Source organism: Rosa chinensis, chromosome 7 (assembly GCF_002994745.2).
Source record: "Rosa chinensis cultivar Old Blush chromosome 7, RchiOBHm-V2, whole genome shotgun sequence".
NCBI lineage: Eukaryota > Viridiplantae > Streptophyta > Magnoliopsida > Rosales > Rosaceae > Rosa > Rosa chinensis.
The window spans coordinates 49,080,245-49,102,265 of NC_037094.1; the positions used below are offsets into that span (position 1 = coordinate 49,080,245).

At 41.0% G+C, this 22,021-nt stretch overlaps 1 protein-coding gene across 1 annotated transcript; it reads left to right on the forward strand.

Annotated features, from left to right (window-relative positions):
* The first annotated feature begins 6,017 nt into the window (after positions 1-6,017).
* On the forward strand, positions 6,018-9,789 carry LOC112180129 (aminotransferase ALD1, chloroplastic). Its single transcript, XM_024318632.2, has 10 exons — positions 6,018-6,156; positions 6,302-6,327; positions 6,474-6,541; positions 6,958-7,074; positions 7,499-7,561; positions 7,803-7,907; positions 8,068-8,118; positions 8,637-8,957; positions 9,061-9,267; positions 9,364-9,789. The coding sequence occupies exons 1-10, from the start codon at positions 6,095-6,097 to the stop codon at positions 9,655-9,657; spliced, it is 1,314 nt and encodes a 437-aa protein (XP_024174400.1). The 5' UTR covers positions 6,018-6,094; the 3' UTR covers positions 9,658-9,789.
* Positions 9,790-22,021: the final 12,232 nt, after the last annotated feature.

Sequence of the window (22,021 nt, forward strand, 5' to 3'; positions counted from 1 at the left end):
CTAGGGTCAAAACTTTCTTGCATCGGACAAAATGATACATAACTTTCAAAAGTGATCAAAATGATACCTAAATTTTTAAAAGTGATCGAAATGATACCTAAATTGTTAAAAACAAATCAACTTGATACCCAACTTTCAAAAGTGATCAAAATGATACCTAAAGTTTTAAAAACAAATCAATTTGATACCTCAGTTTATTTTTTTTAGGTCTAAATACTGGTTACTATCTTGCGGTTTAGGTTCAAAATCAATTCAGTCCCTGGACTTCTAATTTCATCAAAAACACCCATGTACTTTCAATTTTGAACTAATAGATCCAATTCATTAATATTCTGTTATGAGTTCAAGTTATAATTGGATTATTTGTTGAAAAACTATTTATTTAATAGATTTCTAATAGTGGGACTAACTCCAAAATTAACTATGCAGGCCACCTCAACACCACATCATATAATATAGGCCATACATGAGCCACGTCAACAAGTTAAATGACTCAATTGACCGAAGACTAACGAATTGGACCTATTAAATCAAAATTGAAAGTGCATAGGTGTTCTTGATGAAATTAGAAGTTTAGGGACTGAATTGATTTTAGACCCAAACTATATGGTAGTAGTCAGTATTTAGCCCTTTTTTTTAACTTCTTTGTTAAATCAAATGCAAAATCAAGCACAAAAATTGAAGAGATTTGTGGTCAGAGGGCCATCAATCATCTATAACCCAATCTTCTTCTTCTATAGAATTTAAAAAAAAAAAATCTTCCATTCAATTTCAATTCTACCATCGATCGTAGAAATAAATAAAGTTCGGATGTTTCTCAACTTCTAAAGAAACAAAGAAAAATGGGAAGAGTGAGAGGCAGAGATCGATAGAAGAAGAAGAAGAAGAGAATTAACAAAATAAAATAAAAAATAATTGAAAAATAGTTTTTTGTGTAAAATATTATTATAACCCCACAAAATACTGCACCACACGTGATCAATTTTAACAAAAAGTTACAAAAAATTAAACTGAAGTATCAAATTGATTTGTTTTTAAAATTTTAGGTATCATTTTGATCACTTTCAAAAATTTAGGTATCATTTTGATCAGTTTTGAAAGTTAGGTATCATTTTGTCCGGTGCAAGAAAGTTTTGACCCTAGTGGTGGGTTTTACTCATGATGAAAATAGAATTTGCTTTTCAAGCCTAGTAAGCACAAAACAACCAAAATCAATACAAAACATAAATGATCAACTAGAGTACGTTAAAGGACTGATCTTTTTCACAAAACTCATATAACAACGATAAAATTCACAATGTGTAGTGGTTCAATTGTTTGATTGTTTTTCATGTGATAACTATATATCTAGGCAACAAATGTAAGTTCACTAAATAAAATGATTTAATGAATGTGAAAGGCATTGGTGCCTGGGTATTCAGCCTTAGCTTCCATGATGCTCAAGATAATCATAATCAATTTTTAGTTTTCTTCTTGCGTCCTGCTAGGGTATGATAAAGGACATGTTCATTTAGGTTATTAACAAATCTGACTACGGTATATATGTAGAACGAACCATCTAAATTTATGCAACTAGAGTATTCATTACATATTGGAGATGCATAAAACTTGGAGATGATCATACCCTGCTAGCTAACGCATTAGTCTAGCTATAGTGATTGTAAGTAACAACTTCAATTGCAACATGCTTTAGATATTAATTCTCAAAAAAAAAAAAAAAAATGCTTTAGATATTAAAGAAGATTATCAAGCTCTAAACACCATGTTATAGAAAACACCAACATACTTAAAGTGATAATTAAATTTAAAACATGAATATTCTACTATTAAACTAATATATGTTTCTAAGAAATTCTTTTTTAATCATTTTAAGAGATTACCTGTGGAACCTACTTTTTTTTTTATCACATATTGATAAATCAATCGTTAGATTTTTAGGTCTATATGAGTACTCCTACAAATTTAGAACCACATTGAAAATCATTAAGGCGTTTATAATCGTGATTTACCACTATGAACATAAACGGTATCGGTTGGACAGAGTTGGTTCGTCTATTGATTTCAACTAGTTCGGTATATTAAAGATTATGAATTTGAATGAAAATTTACCGACGTGATCTACTCATAGAGACCTAGAATTGAACGATTGAGATGTCGATATGTGATAGGAAAGTGTGTCCCATAAGTGATCTATTAAAATGGCAAAATAAATAAAAAAAAGGATCCATTACTAAGAATGGCCCTTACATATATACGTGCTAAGTAAATCGATCATAACATAAAATCATCAAGTTATATCTTTACAAACAAGTTTGGCTAGGAATTAGCCTTGACAGTGAAACTAACTCGTAATCAAATAATCAAACAACTACGCATGATCTCTATTTAATATATCAAATGAACAAAGTATAAAAAGGAAGCATAAGATAAGGCTTGCTCAGCTTTGAGATGGTCTCTCAAAGATGGCAACAAGGTGGCAGCTATCTTGATTTTCTCCTTGATGGTTAAGTGGTGGATTGATGATTAAATCTTCTTGGTTGGTGAGTATTGATATGATGTTAAGGTAGCGTTGGCGACATTTTCACTTTGTATAATTTTTACTCAATAAAAATTGTACAAATATGATCGAGTAAAAATTGAAAAATTGCACAAAGTGAAAATTTCGCCCAACAAGTAGATGATCAATTGACGGTTGATATGGTGGATGTGAAGGCTTGAATAAAGGAAGATGAAAGAGATTTAATAATTAGGTGAATGTTTCTACTTCATTTCCTCATTTCTTCCCAAAACCCTCCCCCATCCTATTTGAAACTTTGTAGTTGTACCAACTCATCCACTAGACTCCATACTCCCTCCTCCTTCCTTTTTATTTATTTTTATAATTTTTTAACAAAGTTTAATATTATTTGAAGCTTAAAAAGAAGTTAAATCTAAATCTTGATTACTTGTAACGGGTATGTTTAGATACTCACAATTCTAATACAATACCCATAAGCCTAATATCTCATCAAGGTAAGTAAAAAGTTGTTCACTTGATTTTAGTATGTGAATGGCAAAACTTTTGCACAACCTTTGCAGGCCGGTTTCTTATAACATGGCAATGTTCAAATTTTCAATAAAAATTGCACAAAACATGATTAAGTAAAAATTGCACAAAGTGAAAATGTCACCCAACAAGTAGATGATCAATTGATGGTTGATATGGTGGATGTGAAGGCTTGAATAAAGGAAGATGAAAGAGATTTAACGATTAGGTGAATGTTTCTACTTCATTTCCTCCTTTCTTCCCAAAACCCTCCCCCATCCTATTTGAAACTTTGTAGTTGTACCAACTCCTCCATACTCCCTCCTTTTTCTTTTTTTAAATTTTTAAATTTTTTTTAAACAAAGTTTAATATTATTTGAAGCTTAAAAAGAAGTTAAATTGAAATCTTGATTACTTGTAACGGGTATGTTTTGTGGGTACCCAGAAGCCTAATATCTCATCAAGGTAAGTAAAAAGTTGTTACTTGATTTTTAGTATGTGAATGGCAAAACTTTTTCACAAGCTTTGCAGGCCGGTAATTTCTTATAACATGGCAATATATATTCAAATTTTCAGTACATTGTCAATTCACTTATATAATTTCTTTTTGGCAAGTGATATCATCGAACACTTTGCAAAATGACATAGTATTGAAAATCTCGTTCGAACAACTTGATGTATCTTTTCATACCTAATAATATGTCCAATTAGTCATGAGGAGATGTAATATCAATTACTTCTATTTATAAAAAGGATGGTATCTCTGTGGAAAAAATATAAAATATAAATGTCTACGAAATTGTATAGATGCTATTTAATATATAATAGACATCTATACACTTTTGTAGGTGATCTTGTTCATAGAGTTGAATGCTTTATGTCTAACCGTACTTTATTATGGGATAAATACCTTCCTTAGGTATCTCTAATTCGAATCTTTACCTATAATTAACTATGTTGATTTCTTAAGAGACGTACTAGTGTGATCTATTTGTAATTGTTACAATAGTGATATTGACCGCTATTCTTGTCTATGAATGATGTGAATTTGAACAGATTCATTGATTAACTTACCCAAAGTTTCCTTGTTTGGTGTTTAGCTTTTGTCTTCAGCACCATCACCATTGTTAACATTTGACTTGTTGAAATGCTGTGTCACTCGGCATTTTTTAAGTCCCTAGAACTAGAAGATCATGGTCCAAACCGTGGAATTTTGACTCTTTGATTGAACTTGAGATTCTGTAAAAACTCAAGGTATTCTTTCGGTATATTAACGTATCGATACTTCAGACCACTCAAGTAAAATAGTAGTCCATCTTCTCAAAGTGAGATTAAAAAGGGTTTAATCAAGACTTTTGCTTTAGTCAAACCATAATAAATTTCTTTATGTGCGTTTTTGTTTTTGAGTCGTTGACACCAGTTGCGTCTACTCTCAATATTTATTCGTATTGTCCGTTGACATCAACAGTTCAACCCTTTCATACGAGGTCTTTTTCAATCTGTTTCCACTTGCATCTTCCCAGATATTAAATATAGAAAAGAGAAAAATTGTTGGGGGCTTCTGCAGAGACCAACCAAATATTCTTTAGCGTTTTCCTTTTAGTCAATATTGGACATTTTCTGGCATGTAGATTAGTTGTTGGTTTACAATTTCCTGGAATGCTTCAGGCAGGTTCATGCATGGCATTGAGTATGAACATGCATGCATTATCAGTAAACACGTGTTGGGTATGTATATATTTATTATATCCTTTTTTGGACTCTGATTGAAGAAGTTGATGAGAAGTTTACGTACTGTTAATTTATGGCATGCGTGATACTTTTGGGCCGGCCACTGATCGACCAGATGTTTGATGAAAATCATGACTGAGTTTTCATTGGGGGACTTCATTCAAAAGGCTAGGGGTAGTAAAACGTACAGATGCTTTATTGTCTTCCTTGAGTACCCAGGCCAAATTGATTAATATATTGTCTATCTAGTTTATATTGAGTGTATCCGCAATGTTATAAACATATGATCATGATTCTCAAGTTATCAATTAAGCTGTCTAGTTATCCCAAATTTCCAATGCAAAATATATACAGCGGAGAGAGTTTTTCTTAGTAACAGTACTTTGATATATATATATATATATATATATATATATATATATAAATGAGTGGATGGCAGCAGGCCAGGCTTTAGCTGTATTTGACTGACCGTATACATATACAGCCTAGCTTTCAACTCTTAACTGCAAATATATCCTTTTCCATGTCGTTGATCAACGTTCTGCACAAACACAGATTTTAGAAGATTCAAATAAGAGCATGGAGTCTGGAGTTGGGAGTGTGCTGTTATCGAGCAACACAAACATGTATGTTCATATCAATAAAAATATTTATGACTGAATTTTTTTTATTAATTACCCTCTTGCATGTTATCGTAAATCATAAGATTTTACTAGTTCTTTCTCCTCTAAGGGAAGACTAATCGAAGGGAAAACGGAATTTCCACAATGACATTGATAAGGGTGAAAGACACACTGACTAAAAAATCATCAAGGAAAATAACTTCAATGTACGTACTTTCCATGCATTGGACAGTTGCAAAAGTCAATATGGTCACTAAAGAAAATGTTGAAAAAGGAAAATTAGGTGGTGTGGAAAATAGAAATGTCATGTTGGAGATGCTTAATAATTGAAAAAAATAAATAAAGGATATAGTACTAGTCTAATAAGTACTATCAAGAAAATAAATGTTGGATATTGACATGTACGTAGTATGAACCAATTAATTGATCTCACATACTATTGCTTAGCAGGACTGACTACTGCATGAATCTGCATTGGTCCTTGACATTTAATATGGATCAAGGTTGGGCTTGACGTATACTTTATTTGATCAAGGTTGAGTTGTTGATAGACTATTTTATAACTAAATGCGCATTGTACGTACTATGGATGCTATATATATGTGTGTGTGTGTGTGGTTGTGAACCAGTATTGTTACTATCGATCATCTCAAATCAAAGGAAGATCTAGACAAGTTTATCTCTAGGGAAAGAATCTCAATAATCCAAACCGAAAATGTTTAAGCTTCCTACTCTTCGGCCCCATGAAACCATATGGCAGCCTGTAATTCATGCCAGGTACTACAATGGCTTTCAAAACTATCAACTAAAATCAGTACTAGCTCGATCAGCCTCTTTTGAGTTTTGTCACTTATCTGCACAACATATAATCATGTTCATGGCATTTGTCATATAATCTATATTTGTTTTGATTTTTCCACAGCGTGAGGGCCAAAAAGGAGCGACTTGGTATGCTTTGTACTGCCCTTTCATGTTTCTGTAACCATCTACATAAGCAACAAACACAGACAAACACCCATCCCCCATACACACACATACATATAATTTCTTTTAATATTTGCTTTTATCATAAGTATCTTCAATTTTATAATCAGGTTTCCGTACAAAGGTACCTCGCAGTGTAAACATGGAGAAATTGCGGAATGGTTATTTGTTTCCTGAGGTGACTCTATGTTCATTCATTGATTCCTGTTTTAGCTCTGATCTTTCTATGGGTGCAGCTAGCTAGTATTAAATTTCAGTTTTTGTTATTTTGCATGACTATAACTATCTGATAGATTCCCTAAATCTTTAACTTTGTTAAGCTCGGTTTGATGTTAAACTTTCTTTTATGTTTCATCTTATTATGTGTGCTTCATCAAAGCATTAAAATGTTTTTTTTTTGGTGAGTGAAAATCAGACCTTTGAAATATGAAACTGTCTAGAGTTCCAGCTCAATTTTAGTATTGGTTTATACCCTCAAGCCATCTACATTTGCTTTACTTGGCTTAGATATGATTTTGAATTCCCGCTTAATCACCCGCAATATTTGGGTATTTAAGTACCATCAAGGCTCATCATTCTTGTGGCATTTATCAGATTTCAAAGCTTGAGCTCCAACATATTGAGAAGTACCCAGATGCCAAATTGATAAGCCTTGGAATTGGTGATACAACAGAACCGCTACCAGAAATCATAACCTCAACCATGGCTAATGTGAGTAATTCTGCCTGAATTTACTATTAAGGCATAAAGCATACATTTCTAGTATTCTAGTTTGGATGTTGTCTTAAGTTTACGAACAAGTCCTAGCTACAACAATTAAGAAGAAATACTAGTTCCATGTGAAACTGATCACTGAGGCTTAGTTCATGATCCATTTTACAGCGGATAAACTTCTCTTTCTAAAACCAAGGCTTTTGCACTTGCAACTACTATCTGCATTAATGTCTATCTGATAGAGAAGAAAATATCATTAGCTCAGATCGAGAATCTTAAACTTTTGAGAAAAGTGGGAGCAAGCTACTGTTGTATATCTGACTCTATGATTAATGTCTATTTATTTCTCCTGCCTATTACTAATCTCTTTCTACTGTAAACCATAAAAGGACTTGAATGTCTAATTTTGTATTATTTCCAGTATGCACATGCTCTTTCAACTGCTGATGGTTATTCAGGGTATGGACCTGAGCAAGGCAACAAGGTACCCTTTAGTATTTATCATTTGGTGTTTAATATAAATATTTTCACCTGTATATCGATGGTGAACTTTGTTCTTCACTTTTCTTTTTGTTTCTTCATGTCCAAAATACTCTACCTCTTACTTAAGTAATTATTGGCCCATTCATCTATTGTCATCGTAAGTGAGATGGTTTACCTAGGAACTATGTGATTTTCTCCATTACTTGCATTCTTTATTACATGATTTTTATGTCAAAACATAGGCATTGCGGAAGGCAATTGCAAAAGCATTCTATAAAGATCTACCAGTAAAAGACACGGAAATTTTTGTATCAGATGGCGCTCAGTGTGATATTACTCGCCTTCAGGTAGTTTACTGCTAAAGTTTTGGTGGATGCTTATATATTGTCAACTTAAAGTTCTATTTTTTTTATTCTTTTAAAATCTTTTTAGATTTTATTTTTCTGAAAATGACACAATGCTAAAAACAGTAATCCATCTTTATGATTTCCTTTTGTATCTTTACAGCTGCTTCTGGGTTCAAATGTGACGATAGCTGTGCAAGATCCATCCTTTCCAGTAATTTTAATGCTTATGATACTATCAATGTTTTCTATTTGTTTCTACTGTTTATTACTAGTACCTGTTGTATAGAAGTGCTATCCAATGTTCTTCAATTCTGATTAGGATGCTACATAGGACTTTGCTGGTTCATATTCGGTTTGGCTTTCCCTGTTATATATTACTACGCATGACATATAAGTACAATTGAAATAGAGTATTTCTTATATATTTTGAAAGAACTAACTTTCATGTGTAACTTTCAAAGCCAAAATATGATAAATGACGTTTCCCAATTAGAAACTCAACCAATAACTCTCTGGGAAATTTTGAAGGGTTCATAGATTTGTTGAAATCCAATTAATTAAGCAGGGTAGCATGTGCATTTCTTATTTAGAAATTAGAATACTGCTGAATTGTATGGAAAGTGATGTTAAAGAAATTACCATAGCTGTTATGTTTTGTCCAATTCATTAGAGATTCTCTTAGCTTCATATCCAATTCCTCACTAGATTCTTGTTTTCCCAATTCTGCAGGCTTATATAGACTCAAGTGTCATAATAGGTCAGGCAGGTGAGATCAAAGATGAAGCTGGGAGGTATAGGAGCATTGAATACATGAACTGCAGTCCTCACAATAATTTTTTTCCGAACTTATCAACTACTTCAAGAGCAGATATTATATTCTTTTGCTCTCCAAACAATCCAACTGGTTATGCAGCAACAAGGAAGCAATTAGAGCAACTTGTAGAGTTTGCAAGGCAGAATGGATCAATTATCATATATGACTCTGCCTATTCATCTTATATCAGAGACGATAGTCCTCGGTCAATATACGAAATTCCTGGTGCCAGAGAGGTAAACAATTGCAATTTCCTCTTTCTTTTCTTTTTTAATTTTCACAGATGAAATGACCCAGCTCAATCTTTTATATAATTATTATTATATTTTTTTTTTTCAGGTTGCCATTGAAATTTCATCATTCTCCAAATTTGCTGGGTTCACTGGCATCCGTCTAGGTTGGACGGTTGTCCCTGAGGAGCTCTTATACTCCAATGGTTTTCCTGTTATATATGACTTCAATCGTATTGTGTGCACTTGCTTTAATGGAGCATCTAATATTGCTCAAGCTGGTGGATTGGCATGTCTTTCTCCAGTAGGTTTCCAGGTAAAGGTCTATTTTCACTGGAAAAATAAACTTTGAGAAAGTCATGGCCTTACTACTTTTAACTGCTTTCTAACGACATTGAAAATTCTGCTTCAGGCTGTGCATTCTATGGTTGACTACTACATGGAGAATGCAAAGATATTGGTCGAGACATTTGCTTCTCTTGGTTATCAAGTATATGGTGGTGCAAATGCTCCCTACATTTGGGTGCATTTTCCTGGCTCAAGTTCTTGGGATGTATTTACTGAGATTCTTGAAAAAACACACATCCTTACAGTTCCAGGTTCTGGATTTGGTCCAGCTGGTGAAGGGTGTCTCAGAATTAGTTCTTTTGGCCACAGAGAGTGTATCCGAGAGGCCTCGCGTAGGCTCAGAACCCTATTTCAATAGGAAGCATGATGGTGATGTGTCATTTTTCTTGTTTCCATCATATCTTTCCACATTTGACATGGCTAAATAAGATAGCAGTTTGCCATTCCAATATCATTATCTTGTAATAAACATAAACTTATATATTTATTGTGTGTTAAGTCACTAAACCACTTGGAAGGGCTCTGCTAAAATTTTCACCTTGTATTGTCTGGGATTCATTTTGTGTTTGGGTGCTTGCGTTTTGCCAAGCTTGGATTTTCTTGGGTTCTATCCTTGATTGAAAATTGTTTGTGTTCATACCACCTTGCTCCCAACTGTAAATACCGGGAGATAAGGCTCACTAACCCCCAAAAGGGGAGGATCCGAACACCCAAAATGGGAGGCCGAGCCGCCTCGGCATGTCGCCAAAAGCCAAACGCACAGGGCACAGGCCCACTCCTCCACTCCTGTCCCCATTTCCCAAAATTCGCAAAACACATTCGCCACTTTCGAAAGCACACATTCTCCCACACCGAAAGAGAACAGAATTCCAATCCCAAAACAGGCTACATAAGACCCCCCCACCTCCATATCAAGTAAGTCACTACTATCTCACTCCCCTAATTGTCAACATCTTACTAGATACTGACTTAGGCATAAGAGGATTATAGGCCGGTCCACCCGATCTACCCACTAAGGCCCGTTGGTTCTTACAGGAAACCGTGATCATCCACTCGCCCAGGGAGTATCGAGTCTCATTGTAGGATTCTGCGGGGGCCTGTTCCTTGATCAAATTTTTGCAGAAACAATTGGCGCTACAAGGAGATGCTCCGAACCCTTGCTCGGGAAATAACACAACTCTCTAGCATGGCTACCACCAACGCCCTGAATCCCTAGGATCAGAGCAGAGAGAAAGCCAGGGTGCTCGAATTCGAGACCCCTGCGATTACTAACGAAGGAAGATCCAGTGTTACCACTGATGCCGAGACAGTATTGCCATTGGCAAAACAAGATCTCCTAGAGGCTTGAGCACAGCTGGCAAGAGAGCATGCGGCAACACTGGCCCCTCAGACACAAGCAAGGGAAATGGAAACCCAGAATCGTATGTTACGGGACACATTGGAAAGACTGATCGCAAGCAACGAGGCAATGGAGAGGGCAGCAGGGGAGACACTTTAGGCGACGATAGTTGGGATGCGCACGCCGCACACATTCATCTCCCCCGGTCCCATCAATCCATCCGCAAGTGCACCAGCACCCGAAGGTGGCTACACTTCGTCAATATCAACTGCAGTGGCTGGGACCACGACAACCTTCGCCTCGGCGAGCGGCACTCTGAACATCATCTATTTGAACATACCACTCTAGAATAACACCCTGAGCGGTGCCCCACCGACGCTGACACCCGTCAACACTGTTTCATTCACCGAGGGACCCTCGGCAAACCCCAATTCAATTCCTGACCTGAACACTCGCCTGCTCATAAAGATGAACCAAACAATCATTGCCTTACAAGCCCGAGTAGAGTTGGCCAAGAGCATACGAAATTGGCAGCCCATCACGGCAAGATTCGAACAGAAGCCTAGACCATTCACACAACGAATCCAAGCAGAGAAGAGGCCATCAGAATCCAAACCCTTCAAAATAGACAAATACAACGACTCCAAGGATCCTTACAATCACCTTGAGATTTTCCAATCAATCTTGCACGGGACAAGTTACACAGACGTCATGGCATGCCACGCGTTCGAGGAAACATTAATCGATTAGGCCCTCCACTGGTTCCTCAACCTTCCACTAAACTCGATGGACAGCTTCAAGGAATTACAGGACAAGTTCGTCAAAAGATTCATATTACAAACTAGTGCATACCACTTCACAAGTCAGCTGCTAAAAATAAAGCAGAGGGAAAACAAGAGTCTCAGGGATTTTGTAACGAGATGGCTGTGGACCACCTCTTCCTGCCACAACCTATACAGGAATATGGTAGAGGTAGCATTCCCGGAAGCATTGAGGCCAGGACACTTCTGATTCCAAATCACCTAGCAACCCCCAGAATCCTATGAAGACTTGAACGACTACGCCACAGTATACGCAAAGGCGGAATACAAAACATTTGGTAGTAGCAGCTCCGGCGCCAGACTAGATCAATCCATGACACCTCGACATTCAACAACACATCGAGGAACTGAGGGGCAACGCCTGGGTAAGGATTGGGCTCGAGATAGACCCCAGGGCCAAAGGAGTAGCTGGCCGAAAGATAAGGCCTACAGGGATTCGCGAGAGAAGCAATTTGGCAAAAGCCCAGATAAACAGGGGCATCACTCATCGGAAAGCTCAGGCCACCATGACACTCCATACCACAAGGAACAGCTTCCCAAATACGAGGTTTTTACCACCCTGACAGCCTCTTACGAGGACATTTGACGTCAACACAAAGATATTATTCCACCACCTCCGAAGTGCAAATCACCGAAGCCTAAGGCCGGGATAACGGAAGATATTACGGCTACCACAAAGAACCAGGGCATACTGTGGACATCTGTTACACCTTAAAAAAAAAACCATAGAACACCTGATCCAAAAAGGGCAACTCACACGGTATCAAACCCCAGCCATGGGATTATGGCCAAATCATGACCATTCAGGGCGGGGTACCCTAGCCCAAGGGCCTTCGGCAGACCAAACAGCAATGTACCTCGCACGAGTTCATGGGCATCCAACACAATTGCAACACTTCCCAAGTCACCTGGGACTCGGTAAATTTTAACATAACAGAAGACACCATTCGTTAACACCACAATGACCTTTTCTTAATCACCATGACCATTAACCGCTATAGATGTCACAGATTCCTTGTGGATTCAAGGTTTGCCGTCAATGTAATGTTTTTGCCAATTGCTACAATAGCTTGAGGCGAGACTCGAAGAAGCTCCATCCCAACCACGAACTACTGATTAGCTTCTCAGGAGATGTTACACAACCATTAGGTTTTGACTACCTTAGAATAACCTTGGGAGAAGGCATCATAGTGTCCAACATGATAACCCACTTTATCATCGTGGACTATCCTTCCTAGTACAATGTCATACTCGACCGGGATGCCATATGGGGACTTTAATGCTTTGTAGCAGTTCATATGTTGATGATGAAGATCCCAATCTCGCTCGGGGGGGGAGGGGGAGTGAATACTCACTATATGAGGCGATAAGGAAATAACACAGCAATGCAACTCATTCATGGTTGCTCGGGGTAGGATCGGCGTCGAGGTCCTCTCGACCAAAGATTTGCCCTCACCCTCTGACAAACCAGACGACCCTGGAAGGACCTGATCGGACCTTGTCCTAACAATGACACGAGGGGCAGGCAAAAAGAGGAAAAGCACAAGGCAAGGCAACCCATGCCAGACTCAGCAGAGTGTTTCCATATCCGATAGCCACCCCGAAAGAACAGTACGAATTGGTTAAAACACAAGCCCCAAGTTCCAGGTGGCGCTCACCCAATTCCTGAAATCTGGACAGCATGTATTTGCTTGGCCGTACGCCAACATGCATGGCATATCACCCTCGGTAATCACCGACCAGCTCAACGTCTCCAGTACTGCGAAGCTAGTAAGACAAAAGAGTAGGGCATTTACAGAAGAAAAGTACAAAGTAATATAGGCGAAAGTACAGAAGCTCCGAGACATACAATTCATACACAAGGTCTCTTACCCGACATGGCTTTCGAACATGGTGATGGTGAAGAAACCCAATGAAAATGGCATATGTGCGTCGACTATACAAACCTCAACAAGGCATGCCCAAAGGATAGCTTCCCCCTACCCGGATCGACCAACTAGTAGACTCCAAAGCTGGGCACAAATTACTCAGCTTCATGGACGCATTTTTCGGGTACAACCAAATACAAATGCACCTCGAGGACATGGAACATACATCATTCATTATAGATAAAGGATTGTACTGCTACAAGGTCATGCCATTCTGCTTGAAAAACGTTGGCGCCACATACCAGAGAATGGTTAACACCATGTTTGCCACCCACATTGGAAAGGTAGTAGAAGTATATATAGACGACATGTTGGTTAAAAGCTGTACCATCGAGGAGCACATCGATTACCTGGATAACATTTTCGATGTCATGCTCTACCACGAGATGGGACTCAACCCATACAAGTGTGTTTTCGCTGTAACAGGTGGTAAATCCTTGGGATTCATAGTCAGCGAGAGGGGTATTGAGGCCAACCCAGAAAAAGTACAGGCCATCCTCAACATGACCACCCCCAAAACGAGGAACGAGGTGCAATCTCTGACAGGAAAAATCACAGCACTCGCTAGGTTTGTCTCACACTTGACAGATAAATGCGCTCTTTTTTTCAAACTCCTGAAATCCCAGCACACGGACAACATAACTTGGGGGGAAGAGCAAGAGAGAGCTTTCAACGGTATACGCGAGTATTTTGCCTCTGTCTCCATCCTTTCCAAGCCCATCCCGGGGGAAATATTATACATATACCTAGCCGTATCCAACTCGGCGGTGAGCTCAGCGTTGGTACGACGCAAGAACAGTAAGGAGCCACTGGTGTATTACACGGGCAAAGGCTTCACCGATGCTGAGACTCGATATCCAGAGATAGTAAAGTTAGCCTTAGCCCTCTTAACTTCCATCAAACGCCTACGGCAATATTTTCAGGCACACACCATACATGTCTTGACGAAGCAACTGCTCAAGCAAGTCTTATAGAAGCCTGAAACCTCAGGAAGGTTGACAAAGTGGGCAATCGAGCTCGGGCAGTTCGACATCGAGTTCATCCCTCGGATGGCTATCAAGGGCCAGACAGCGGCGGATTTCATCGTCGAGTTCATTCCAAGAGAGGACACCGAGGAAACGGAACCTACCGTACAACCAATGGCCACAACAGGGGCATGGGAACTATATGTTGACGATTCAACCAACAACAAGACAAGTGGCGCCGGCATCCTGCTCAAAGATCCCGAGGGCCATGACTACGAGTACACCCTGCGATTCAAATTCAAAGCCTCAAATAACATGGCAGAGTATGAGGCACTCGTAGCTGGCCTTCAGCTCGCCCGGGAGCTGGGCGCCAAGAGCTTGAACATTTTCAGCGATTCACAGCTGGTCGTCAATCAGGTAGGCGGTTGTTTTCAAGCTAAGGACCCATGCCTTACTCACTACCAAAACCTCGTCTCAGCACTCCACCAACATAGCTTCACCCACTACAAAATTAGTCAAATACCAAGGGCACCAAATGCCAAGGCAAACACCATTGCACGACTCGCCACATCCCCCGATGGGACAAGTACAGGATCCCTGCATATCGAAATACTCAATAAGGCAAGCATTGACAAGACTTTCTCTGAGATATTTCGTTACAAAGCAGCGCCTGCCGCCATCATGAATGGACCCCTTTATCACGTACCTATCAAACAGCACACTACCCACAGACAAGACAGCAACCATAAAGCTCAAAAGGCGAGCAGCGGTCTACACACTCTGAGAGGGCAAACTGTACAGGAGAGGGCAGTCCTTTCCTAACTTGAAATGTATCACCGAAGAGGAGGGCGCTAGGGTAATTCAATCCCTCCATAGGGACGTTTGCGGAAACCACGCGGGCGCCAAGAACCTGGCATACAAGGCTTTGCGCACGGGATACTATTGGCCTATACTCAACAAGGACGCTGAGAGAATAGTACAATCCTGCCTAAAGTGCCACCAGTTAGCCAATTCCCTCTAGCACCCTCGGTGCCAGTGTCCATAATCAAAGCTCCATGGGTCTATTGCCAATGAGGTTTGGACTTCATCAATAAATTCCCCACAGCTCCAAGACAACTGAAATTCGCCATTGTGGCAGTGGACTTTAATTCCAAGTGGGTCGAGGCAGACGCACTAGCAACAATCACGGTGGGCAAGGTCATCAGTTTCTTGTGGAAAAATATTTTCACCAGCTTCGGCATCCCGAAAACCATAATCACCTATAATGAAGCCTAACTTGACAACGACCAGCTTAAGGCATTTGTTGGCCAATACGACACCAAGATACTTTACGCATCACAGGCTCACCCACAAACCAACGGTCAGGTCAAGGCAGTTAACAAGATCATAAAACAGAAACTGAAGAAGATGCTTGATGACACCAAGGGTTTGTAGGCCTCCAGGTTGACAGAAGTGCTCTGGGTTATCAGGATGACGCCCATAAATGCCAACGGAAAATTCCCATACTGCATGGCCTTCGGCACTGAAGCGGTGATCCTAGTGGATAGGGAGGTACCCAGTGACCGAGTTGCGTGTTTCGACCCGAGCATAAATGTTGAAGGCTTAAAACTGAACAGTGACCACTTTGAAGAAAGCCGAGAGCGCAGCCATCTCCGCAACATCAACAACAAAATGTGTATCGCTCAGCACTATAACGCACGGGTTATCCCACGATCTCTGAAAGTTGGCGACTGGGTCACCAAAGAGGTCATGCCACCCACCACCAACAAGATTGAAGCCCACATGGGAAGGACCGTACGAGATAGTGGAAGCTACTGGTCCAGCCACATTCTATCTCTGTGGGGATGACACCGCCAGGTTTGGTCACCCATGTAATGTACAACACCTCCGATATTTCCCCAAGTAAACACCTAGGACTACCGACCTCGGCCTCGCCGCTCCCCACATTCCTCCCACTGAGGCATAAGCACATTCATGTTTTCTTTTGTAATTTCCCTGCCCTCGGCAGCTACTAATGAATTGTCGTTTAATACATTTATTACTCCTAACACAGCCTCGATCGTTATCGGCATTGCAACCCCAACAACGGATACCAATTGCCATTAAATCCACTTGGCCAACAGCCTTCCTCGACTTCATGATAATCAAAATTCGCTAAAACTGATATGGCACACACCACCCCGGTAACGCGACGCATACACACACATGCATTAATGCTAAAACGAACTTGATCAAGCCAAACTAGCAAACGAGCCACACCGTGATTAGCAATAAAAGTAGTTTATTTACAGCTATCATTGGACATAAGTGGACTCTAGACGATCCAGCTGACATAGCTACCCTATACCAGCTCGACATCTTAGCAAAGCTCAACAACGAGCCATTGCCCACACAGCGCTTAAAAATTCACAGGCTAAACGAAAACGTACAAACAGCCAAAAATTTATGAAAGTCATAATTTTGATTTCATTATCTTTATGAATTATAGTACATCATTCCATATCACCAGCTAAATCTCCTATCACAAAATTGTGAATACAACGTTTAAACTGTCAAGCGATTTTATAAATCTCCTATTACATAAGGACAAACGATAAAGGACGTGAATAGTCACCACACAAGGCATATGCCAAGGCATTAAGTAGTATGCCACTAAACCAACTAGGAGAAGATTCGACCCAACCATCGCCTGCGAGGCATCGAGGGGCAGGAAGGTTAGTACCAATTTGCCTTAACACCACCACAGAGGGCAAAGACACACACATTGCCTACGAGGAAGATAACGTGCGGTGTCGCCTCCGCTGTAATCACCAGGCACCTACATGTCAACGCGGCGGTGCTGGGGAACCATGCTCGCAATTGGGCTCTCTTCGGCACCAACTTTTGCAGCGCGCCTCAAGAACTTCAACCCAAAAACGACATGAGCCCAACTCCAGTGGGATACTAAAGATGAGCGTGCCTGAGATTTCGTCATCAGACTCAATCTAGGCTTGAGATTTCGCCATCAAACTCAACATGTTGCTATCATCGCCCATCACCAAAAATTCAGATTTCAGAAGCAAAAGGAATATAAGGAAGAAAAACACATTCAGAGGCATCTCTCTGGCATGCCCCTCCTCCAACTCCAAGCCCCTTATTTAAAGGGAAAATTTCACCAACCTGTTCGTCACCTATTGGCTAAAAAGAACGACATTTATTTCCATAAAACAGCATGTGTTTTCCAAAAAGTTGATTACATTCAAGGTGCACCAGAAGCGACTTAAACGGAGCAGCAGTTACAAGAAAAACACAATTGCCTCAAAATCTCCCAGTTAAAGTCAAGCAATATCGTTTCAGATAATCATAAAAAATAAAAAACGAGATATAGAGAGAGAGAGAGAGAGAGAGAGAGAGAGAGAGAGATAGATAGAGAGAGAGAGAGAGAGAGAACCCTCTACATTACAAGAGAAATAAGAAGAATCCAAAACAAGGATCAAAACAGCTCCAAAAGAAAACCCTTTATGGCTCGGTACCAGGTTCACCACCTTCATTCGGCTCAGTCTCGACACGCCTATTCCCATCACCTTCAGCCATCCTGGTCTGAGCAGTCCCACAAGGAGGAGAGGGATTCACATCGTGGATGGCTTGGTGATCTGTGGCCTCCTCACGAGTCTTCGCCTCGTTCTCAACAGCACGATCGGCCAGTGGATCCCGAGTCATCCTCTCTTTGTCCACCCAACCCCGAGCAATGGCCATTTTGGTCCAATGAGTACAATCTTGATCGAAGGCTTGCTTTATCTTCGCAACAAAGGCGGGACCTCGTTCAAATGTACTTGCGCACCGATCCGCACCTTCCCTCCTAGCTTTCTGCAACGCGTCTCTAGTCAGGGTGTGCGCCTTGTCCAACTGAATACACTCATTCACCAAGTGCTCCCTCCTGCCTTCCGAGTTAGCCAATCACAACTTTGTTTCTTCCAACTTAGCCCTGAAGCGATCAGTCTCAGCACCATTCTCAAATGTTGTTGGTCAAAGACCTGGAGCCGACGCACCTCGACCTCCAACTCATTTGCCAAAGGGTCTAGTGAAGCTAAATCTGCATCTCGCTGCTCGACCACAACTTCCTACTCCGCATTTCGAGTCGCAAGGCAGTCTAATTCCAGTCTCAGCTCGTCCACCTGCCGCACGGCACATTCCAGCTCCTCATTCCTTAGCTTGAAGTGCGATAATCTTTGAGCCGACGAGCCCCAGTAAGGCCTCGGCATCCTCTTTCAGACCTTGCTCCTGAACCAAGTTGTCCTCTAGTTCACGCCTGGACTCCTGGGTCGCATACAAATCTCGCTCGTATTGGAGCCTTCTCTCAACACCTTCATCAATAGCCCGTTGCAGTTCGCCTAACCGCTCAGGCTAGGCATTTAAAGTTTGTTGCATCCTATCAACCTGAACTCTCTCGCCCTCTAAGGTAGCCTCCAGGCGAGCAATCTCTAAAGCATGGTGATAAACCAAACCATCTAAGGAGGCATAAACCCGATGCACAGCCTGCATACCAAAGCAAGGGAGTCATAGTAAGAACGTGAACTATGACACAAAATGAGCAATAAAATACCAACCCGCATTAAACCCTCCCAAGCACCCTCGATGTTGGTGACAAGATCTCCTAGATGGATCCGACCTCCATCATGGTGAATACAGCGCTGGTTGGCCACCATGGCGGGCATGTAATTTTCACTGACCCCAATCTCCCCAGAGCACGAGTTAGATTACTCGCCACCTCAGCCCGGGAGTGTCGAGGCCCACTAGAGTGAGATTTAGACTTCCTACCCTCATCACCACTTTCGAGTTTTCTTCTTGGGACGCGAATTTAAAGACAAGCCAATGGTAGGGTGACCAACCCGCGAACACCCTACCTCATACTTCGCACAAGCTCGGCACTTCGAGCACGAGTAGTGCACACTTGGGGAGCTAGGGACCCAGCTTGGGGACCAACACATTTAGAGGTGACAACTCGGCCATCCTACGGCGCCACACAGCCCTAATCAGCAGCTCTAACAATGCCCACAATGGAAGCCGACCGACTCACCACCTCGGCCTTGCCTGAACTATTAGACACCGGCACATTCTGGTGAGGCCCTTCCTCTGACACAACATCAAGAGCCACGACCTCCCCTGCATCCCCAACACTCGACCCATCCAAGTCCACCATTGGCACTTCTGCTCTCAGAATGACCTCTCTCTCCTTAATGACAAGTTGGTGTTCGGGAACCGACACTAGGGGGACTTCTTCCTCCCCACTACCCACAACCACCTGGGCACCCTCTCCTTCAGCATTGTCGAGTCCAAGCAGCTCACCAACCCCCTCGGGAACCTCAGTATAGAGCGGCATTTCCATGGAAAAATCCAATAGGAAATCCTCATCAACAACCTGCTGAGTCTCTAGATCAACGTCAGCTCGGCAAGCCGCTTCTGCCTCACGCTCCAACTCGACCAATATAACCTCAGTGGGGACCTTGGCATATAGCGTCGTGCTAGTACTGCTACCTTCGCCAACCGTGTTATCTACAGCAAAGAAATACGTCAGTCAATCACAACAACACTAAACATTTGAAAAGATGATCAATCCTCACTAGGAACCCTCGCTAAACGCCATTTAACGTATACCGGTAATCAGTACAACCTATAGACCCCCCTCGTACGGGCAGGGAATTTACACTTCACCCTAAGAATACGCTTCCTCTCAAGGTCACTAAGGGCATAAGGTTGCTCGCCTATATATCAAAGAAAGAATTAATACACTCGGCACGACAAAAATCTCCAAAGCAAGAACTTCAATTGCAAAATTCAGTAATGGATTGGAGGCGCGCGGCAGCTGAAATCCCTAGTTGGGAAGTTGCCAAAAACCACCCACAAAGCAAGGCTTTTTCACCCACAAGGGGCTGATATTGGTGACGAGACCTTCAATAATAGAGTCATACTTCTGAGGCCTCAGCGTAACACAACCTCCATACTTCGTCGAGTATGAAAGCTTATACATGGCATTGAAATCATTATAGGTCGGACATTTCAGTCCACACATCTTCTAAAGTAGGATTACCCTGGTCAAGATCCTAAAGGCGTTGAGAATCAGTTGCCCTACGACTATGTTCAGCGAGTACAACAGGTATTGCAACTGCTGGGAGAGAGGAAAACACAAACCGCAACTAAGTTGATACGGGTAAAACAAGGTTTAACCGCTGGGAGGATGACTGGCGCACTCAGTATCTTCAATGGGTCGCAAATAAACAGTATCAGAAATATGTCAATTACGCCTCAGCTCGTTAATCTACTCGTGCCTGGTTGATCTATGCCAACAACATCATCCCCAAAACCCAGCTTAATCCTACCTCGCTGATCAGTCACTAGTACCAACTCCTCACTCAGGTAGCCTAACGAGGTAGACCCCTCGACCCCCGAAGACTCTAGGGAAACTTCTTGCCCAACTTCCTCCTCGGCTCCATGGCCCCGAGGGCCACCCCTGCCTTGGATAGTTTCAGACGGCCCCACACCGGATTCAGCCTCCGGCCTCACACTTTTTATTCGTGCCATAGCACTGCCAAAAGTGCATGAACATTAGTCAGGACATCAACACCACTTTTCCTCCACCCCCGTACACCAAAACCAAGACAACTTCCAAACCGGAAAAAAAAAAAAAAAAAAAAAAAAAAAGGGAAAAAAAAACCGCCCAGTAGAGGTGCAAGACCTAATACATTCTTTGATGGCACCAACCACCGAACACAAAGCACATTCGCCACTTTCAAAAGCACACATTCTCCCACACCGAAAGAGAACATGACTCCAATCCTAAAACAGGCTACATAAGACGCCCCTACTACCATATCAAGTAAGTCACCACTATCTCACTCCCTAATTGTCAGCATCTTACTAGATACAAACTTAGGCATCGAAGGGTTATATGCCGGTCCACCCGGTCAACCCACAGACGCCTATTGGTTCTTGCAAGAAACCGTGATTGTCCACTCGCCTAGGGAGTACCGAGTCTCGTGGTAGGATTCTGCCGGGGCCTGTTCCCTAATCAAATTTTGGCAAAAACAATTTGAGTTCCCAGTGCTTGTTATGAAAACAAATCAGGAATAAGCAACACCAGAAGGCTTTGCCCTTTATAGAGATTTAGATTTCTCTTCTTCCTACACACCGAACTTTGTTTTGGTCTCTATCCCTCACACTGATGTGCTCGTCTACATTTATACAATTGATTTCGATGCAAATTTTAATTTTAGTAGGATCTAATGTTGCTGCAGTTTAGTGAACAAGATTGCAGTCAGAGCAGAAGTTCAAAAAAGGACCATGCTAAAATCAACAAATTTGTTTTTGCAGGAAAAAAAAAAAAAAAAAAAAAAAACACACCCAACTCACCAAATTTGCTTACCAACAATGCGGAGGCCATATCTTCATGGATCATCATTTCCAAACACAAATTTGGCTTATATGGATGAAATAGACGATCGCTCTCTAGTAAAGATGTAGTCATAAACAAATTTGCTCATTGTTGAGCCTCTTTTGTGATGTAGTCTAGTGATTTAAACCGTTCAATTTCATTTTCCTGAAGGATTACAAGTCATAATTACTTTCCGTCAAATGGTTGAAGTTCAAAACCTGGGCAATAGTTGTGTCAAACAGTGTACCTAAGCTGTATATG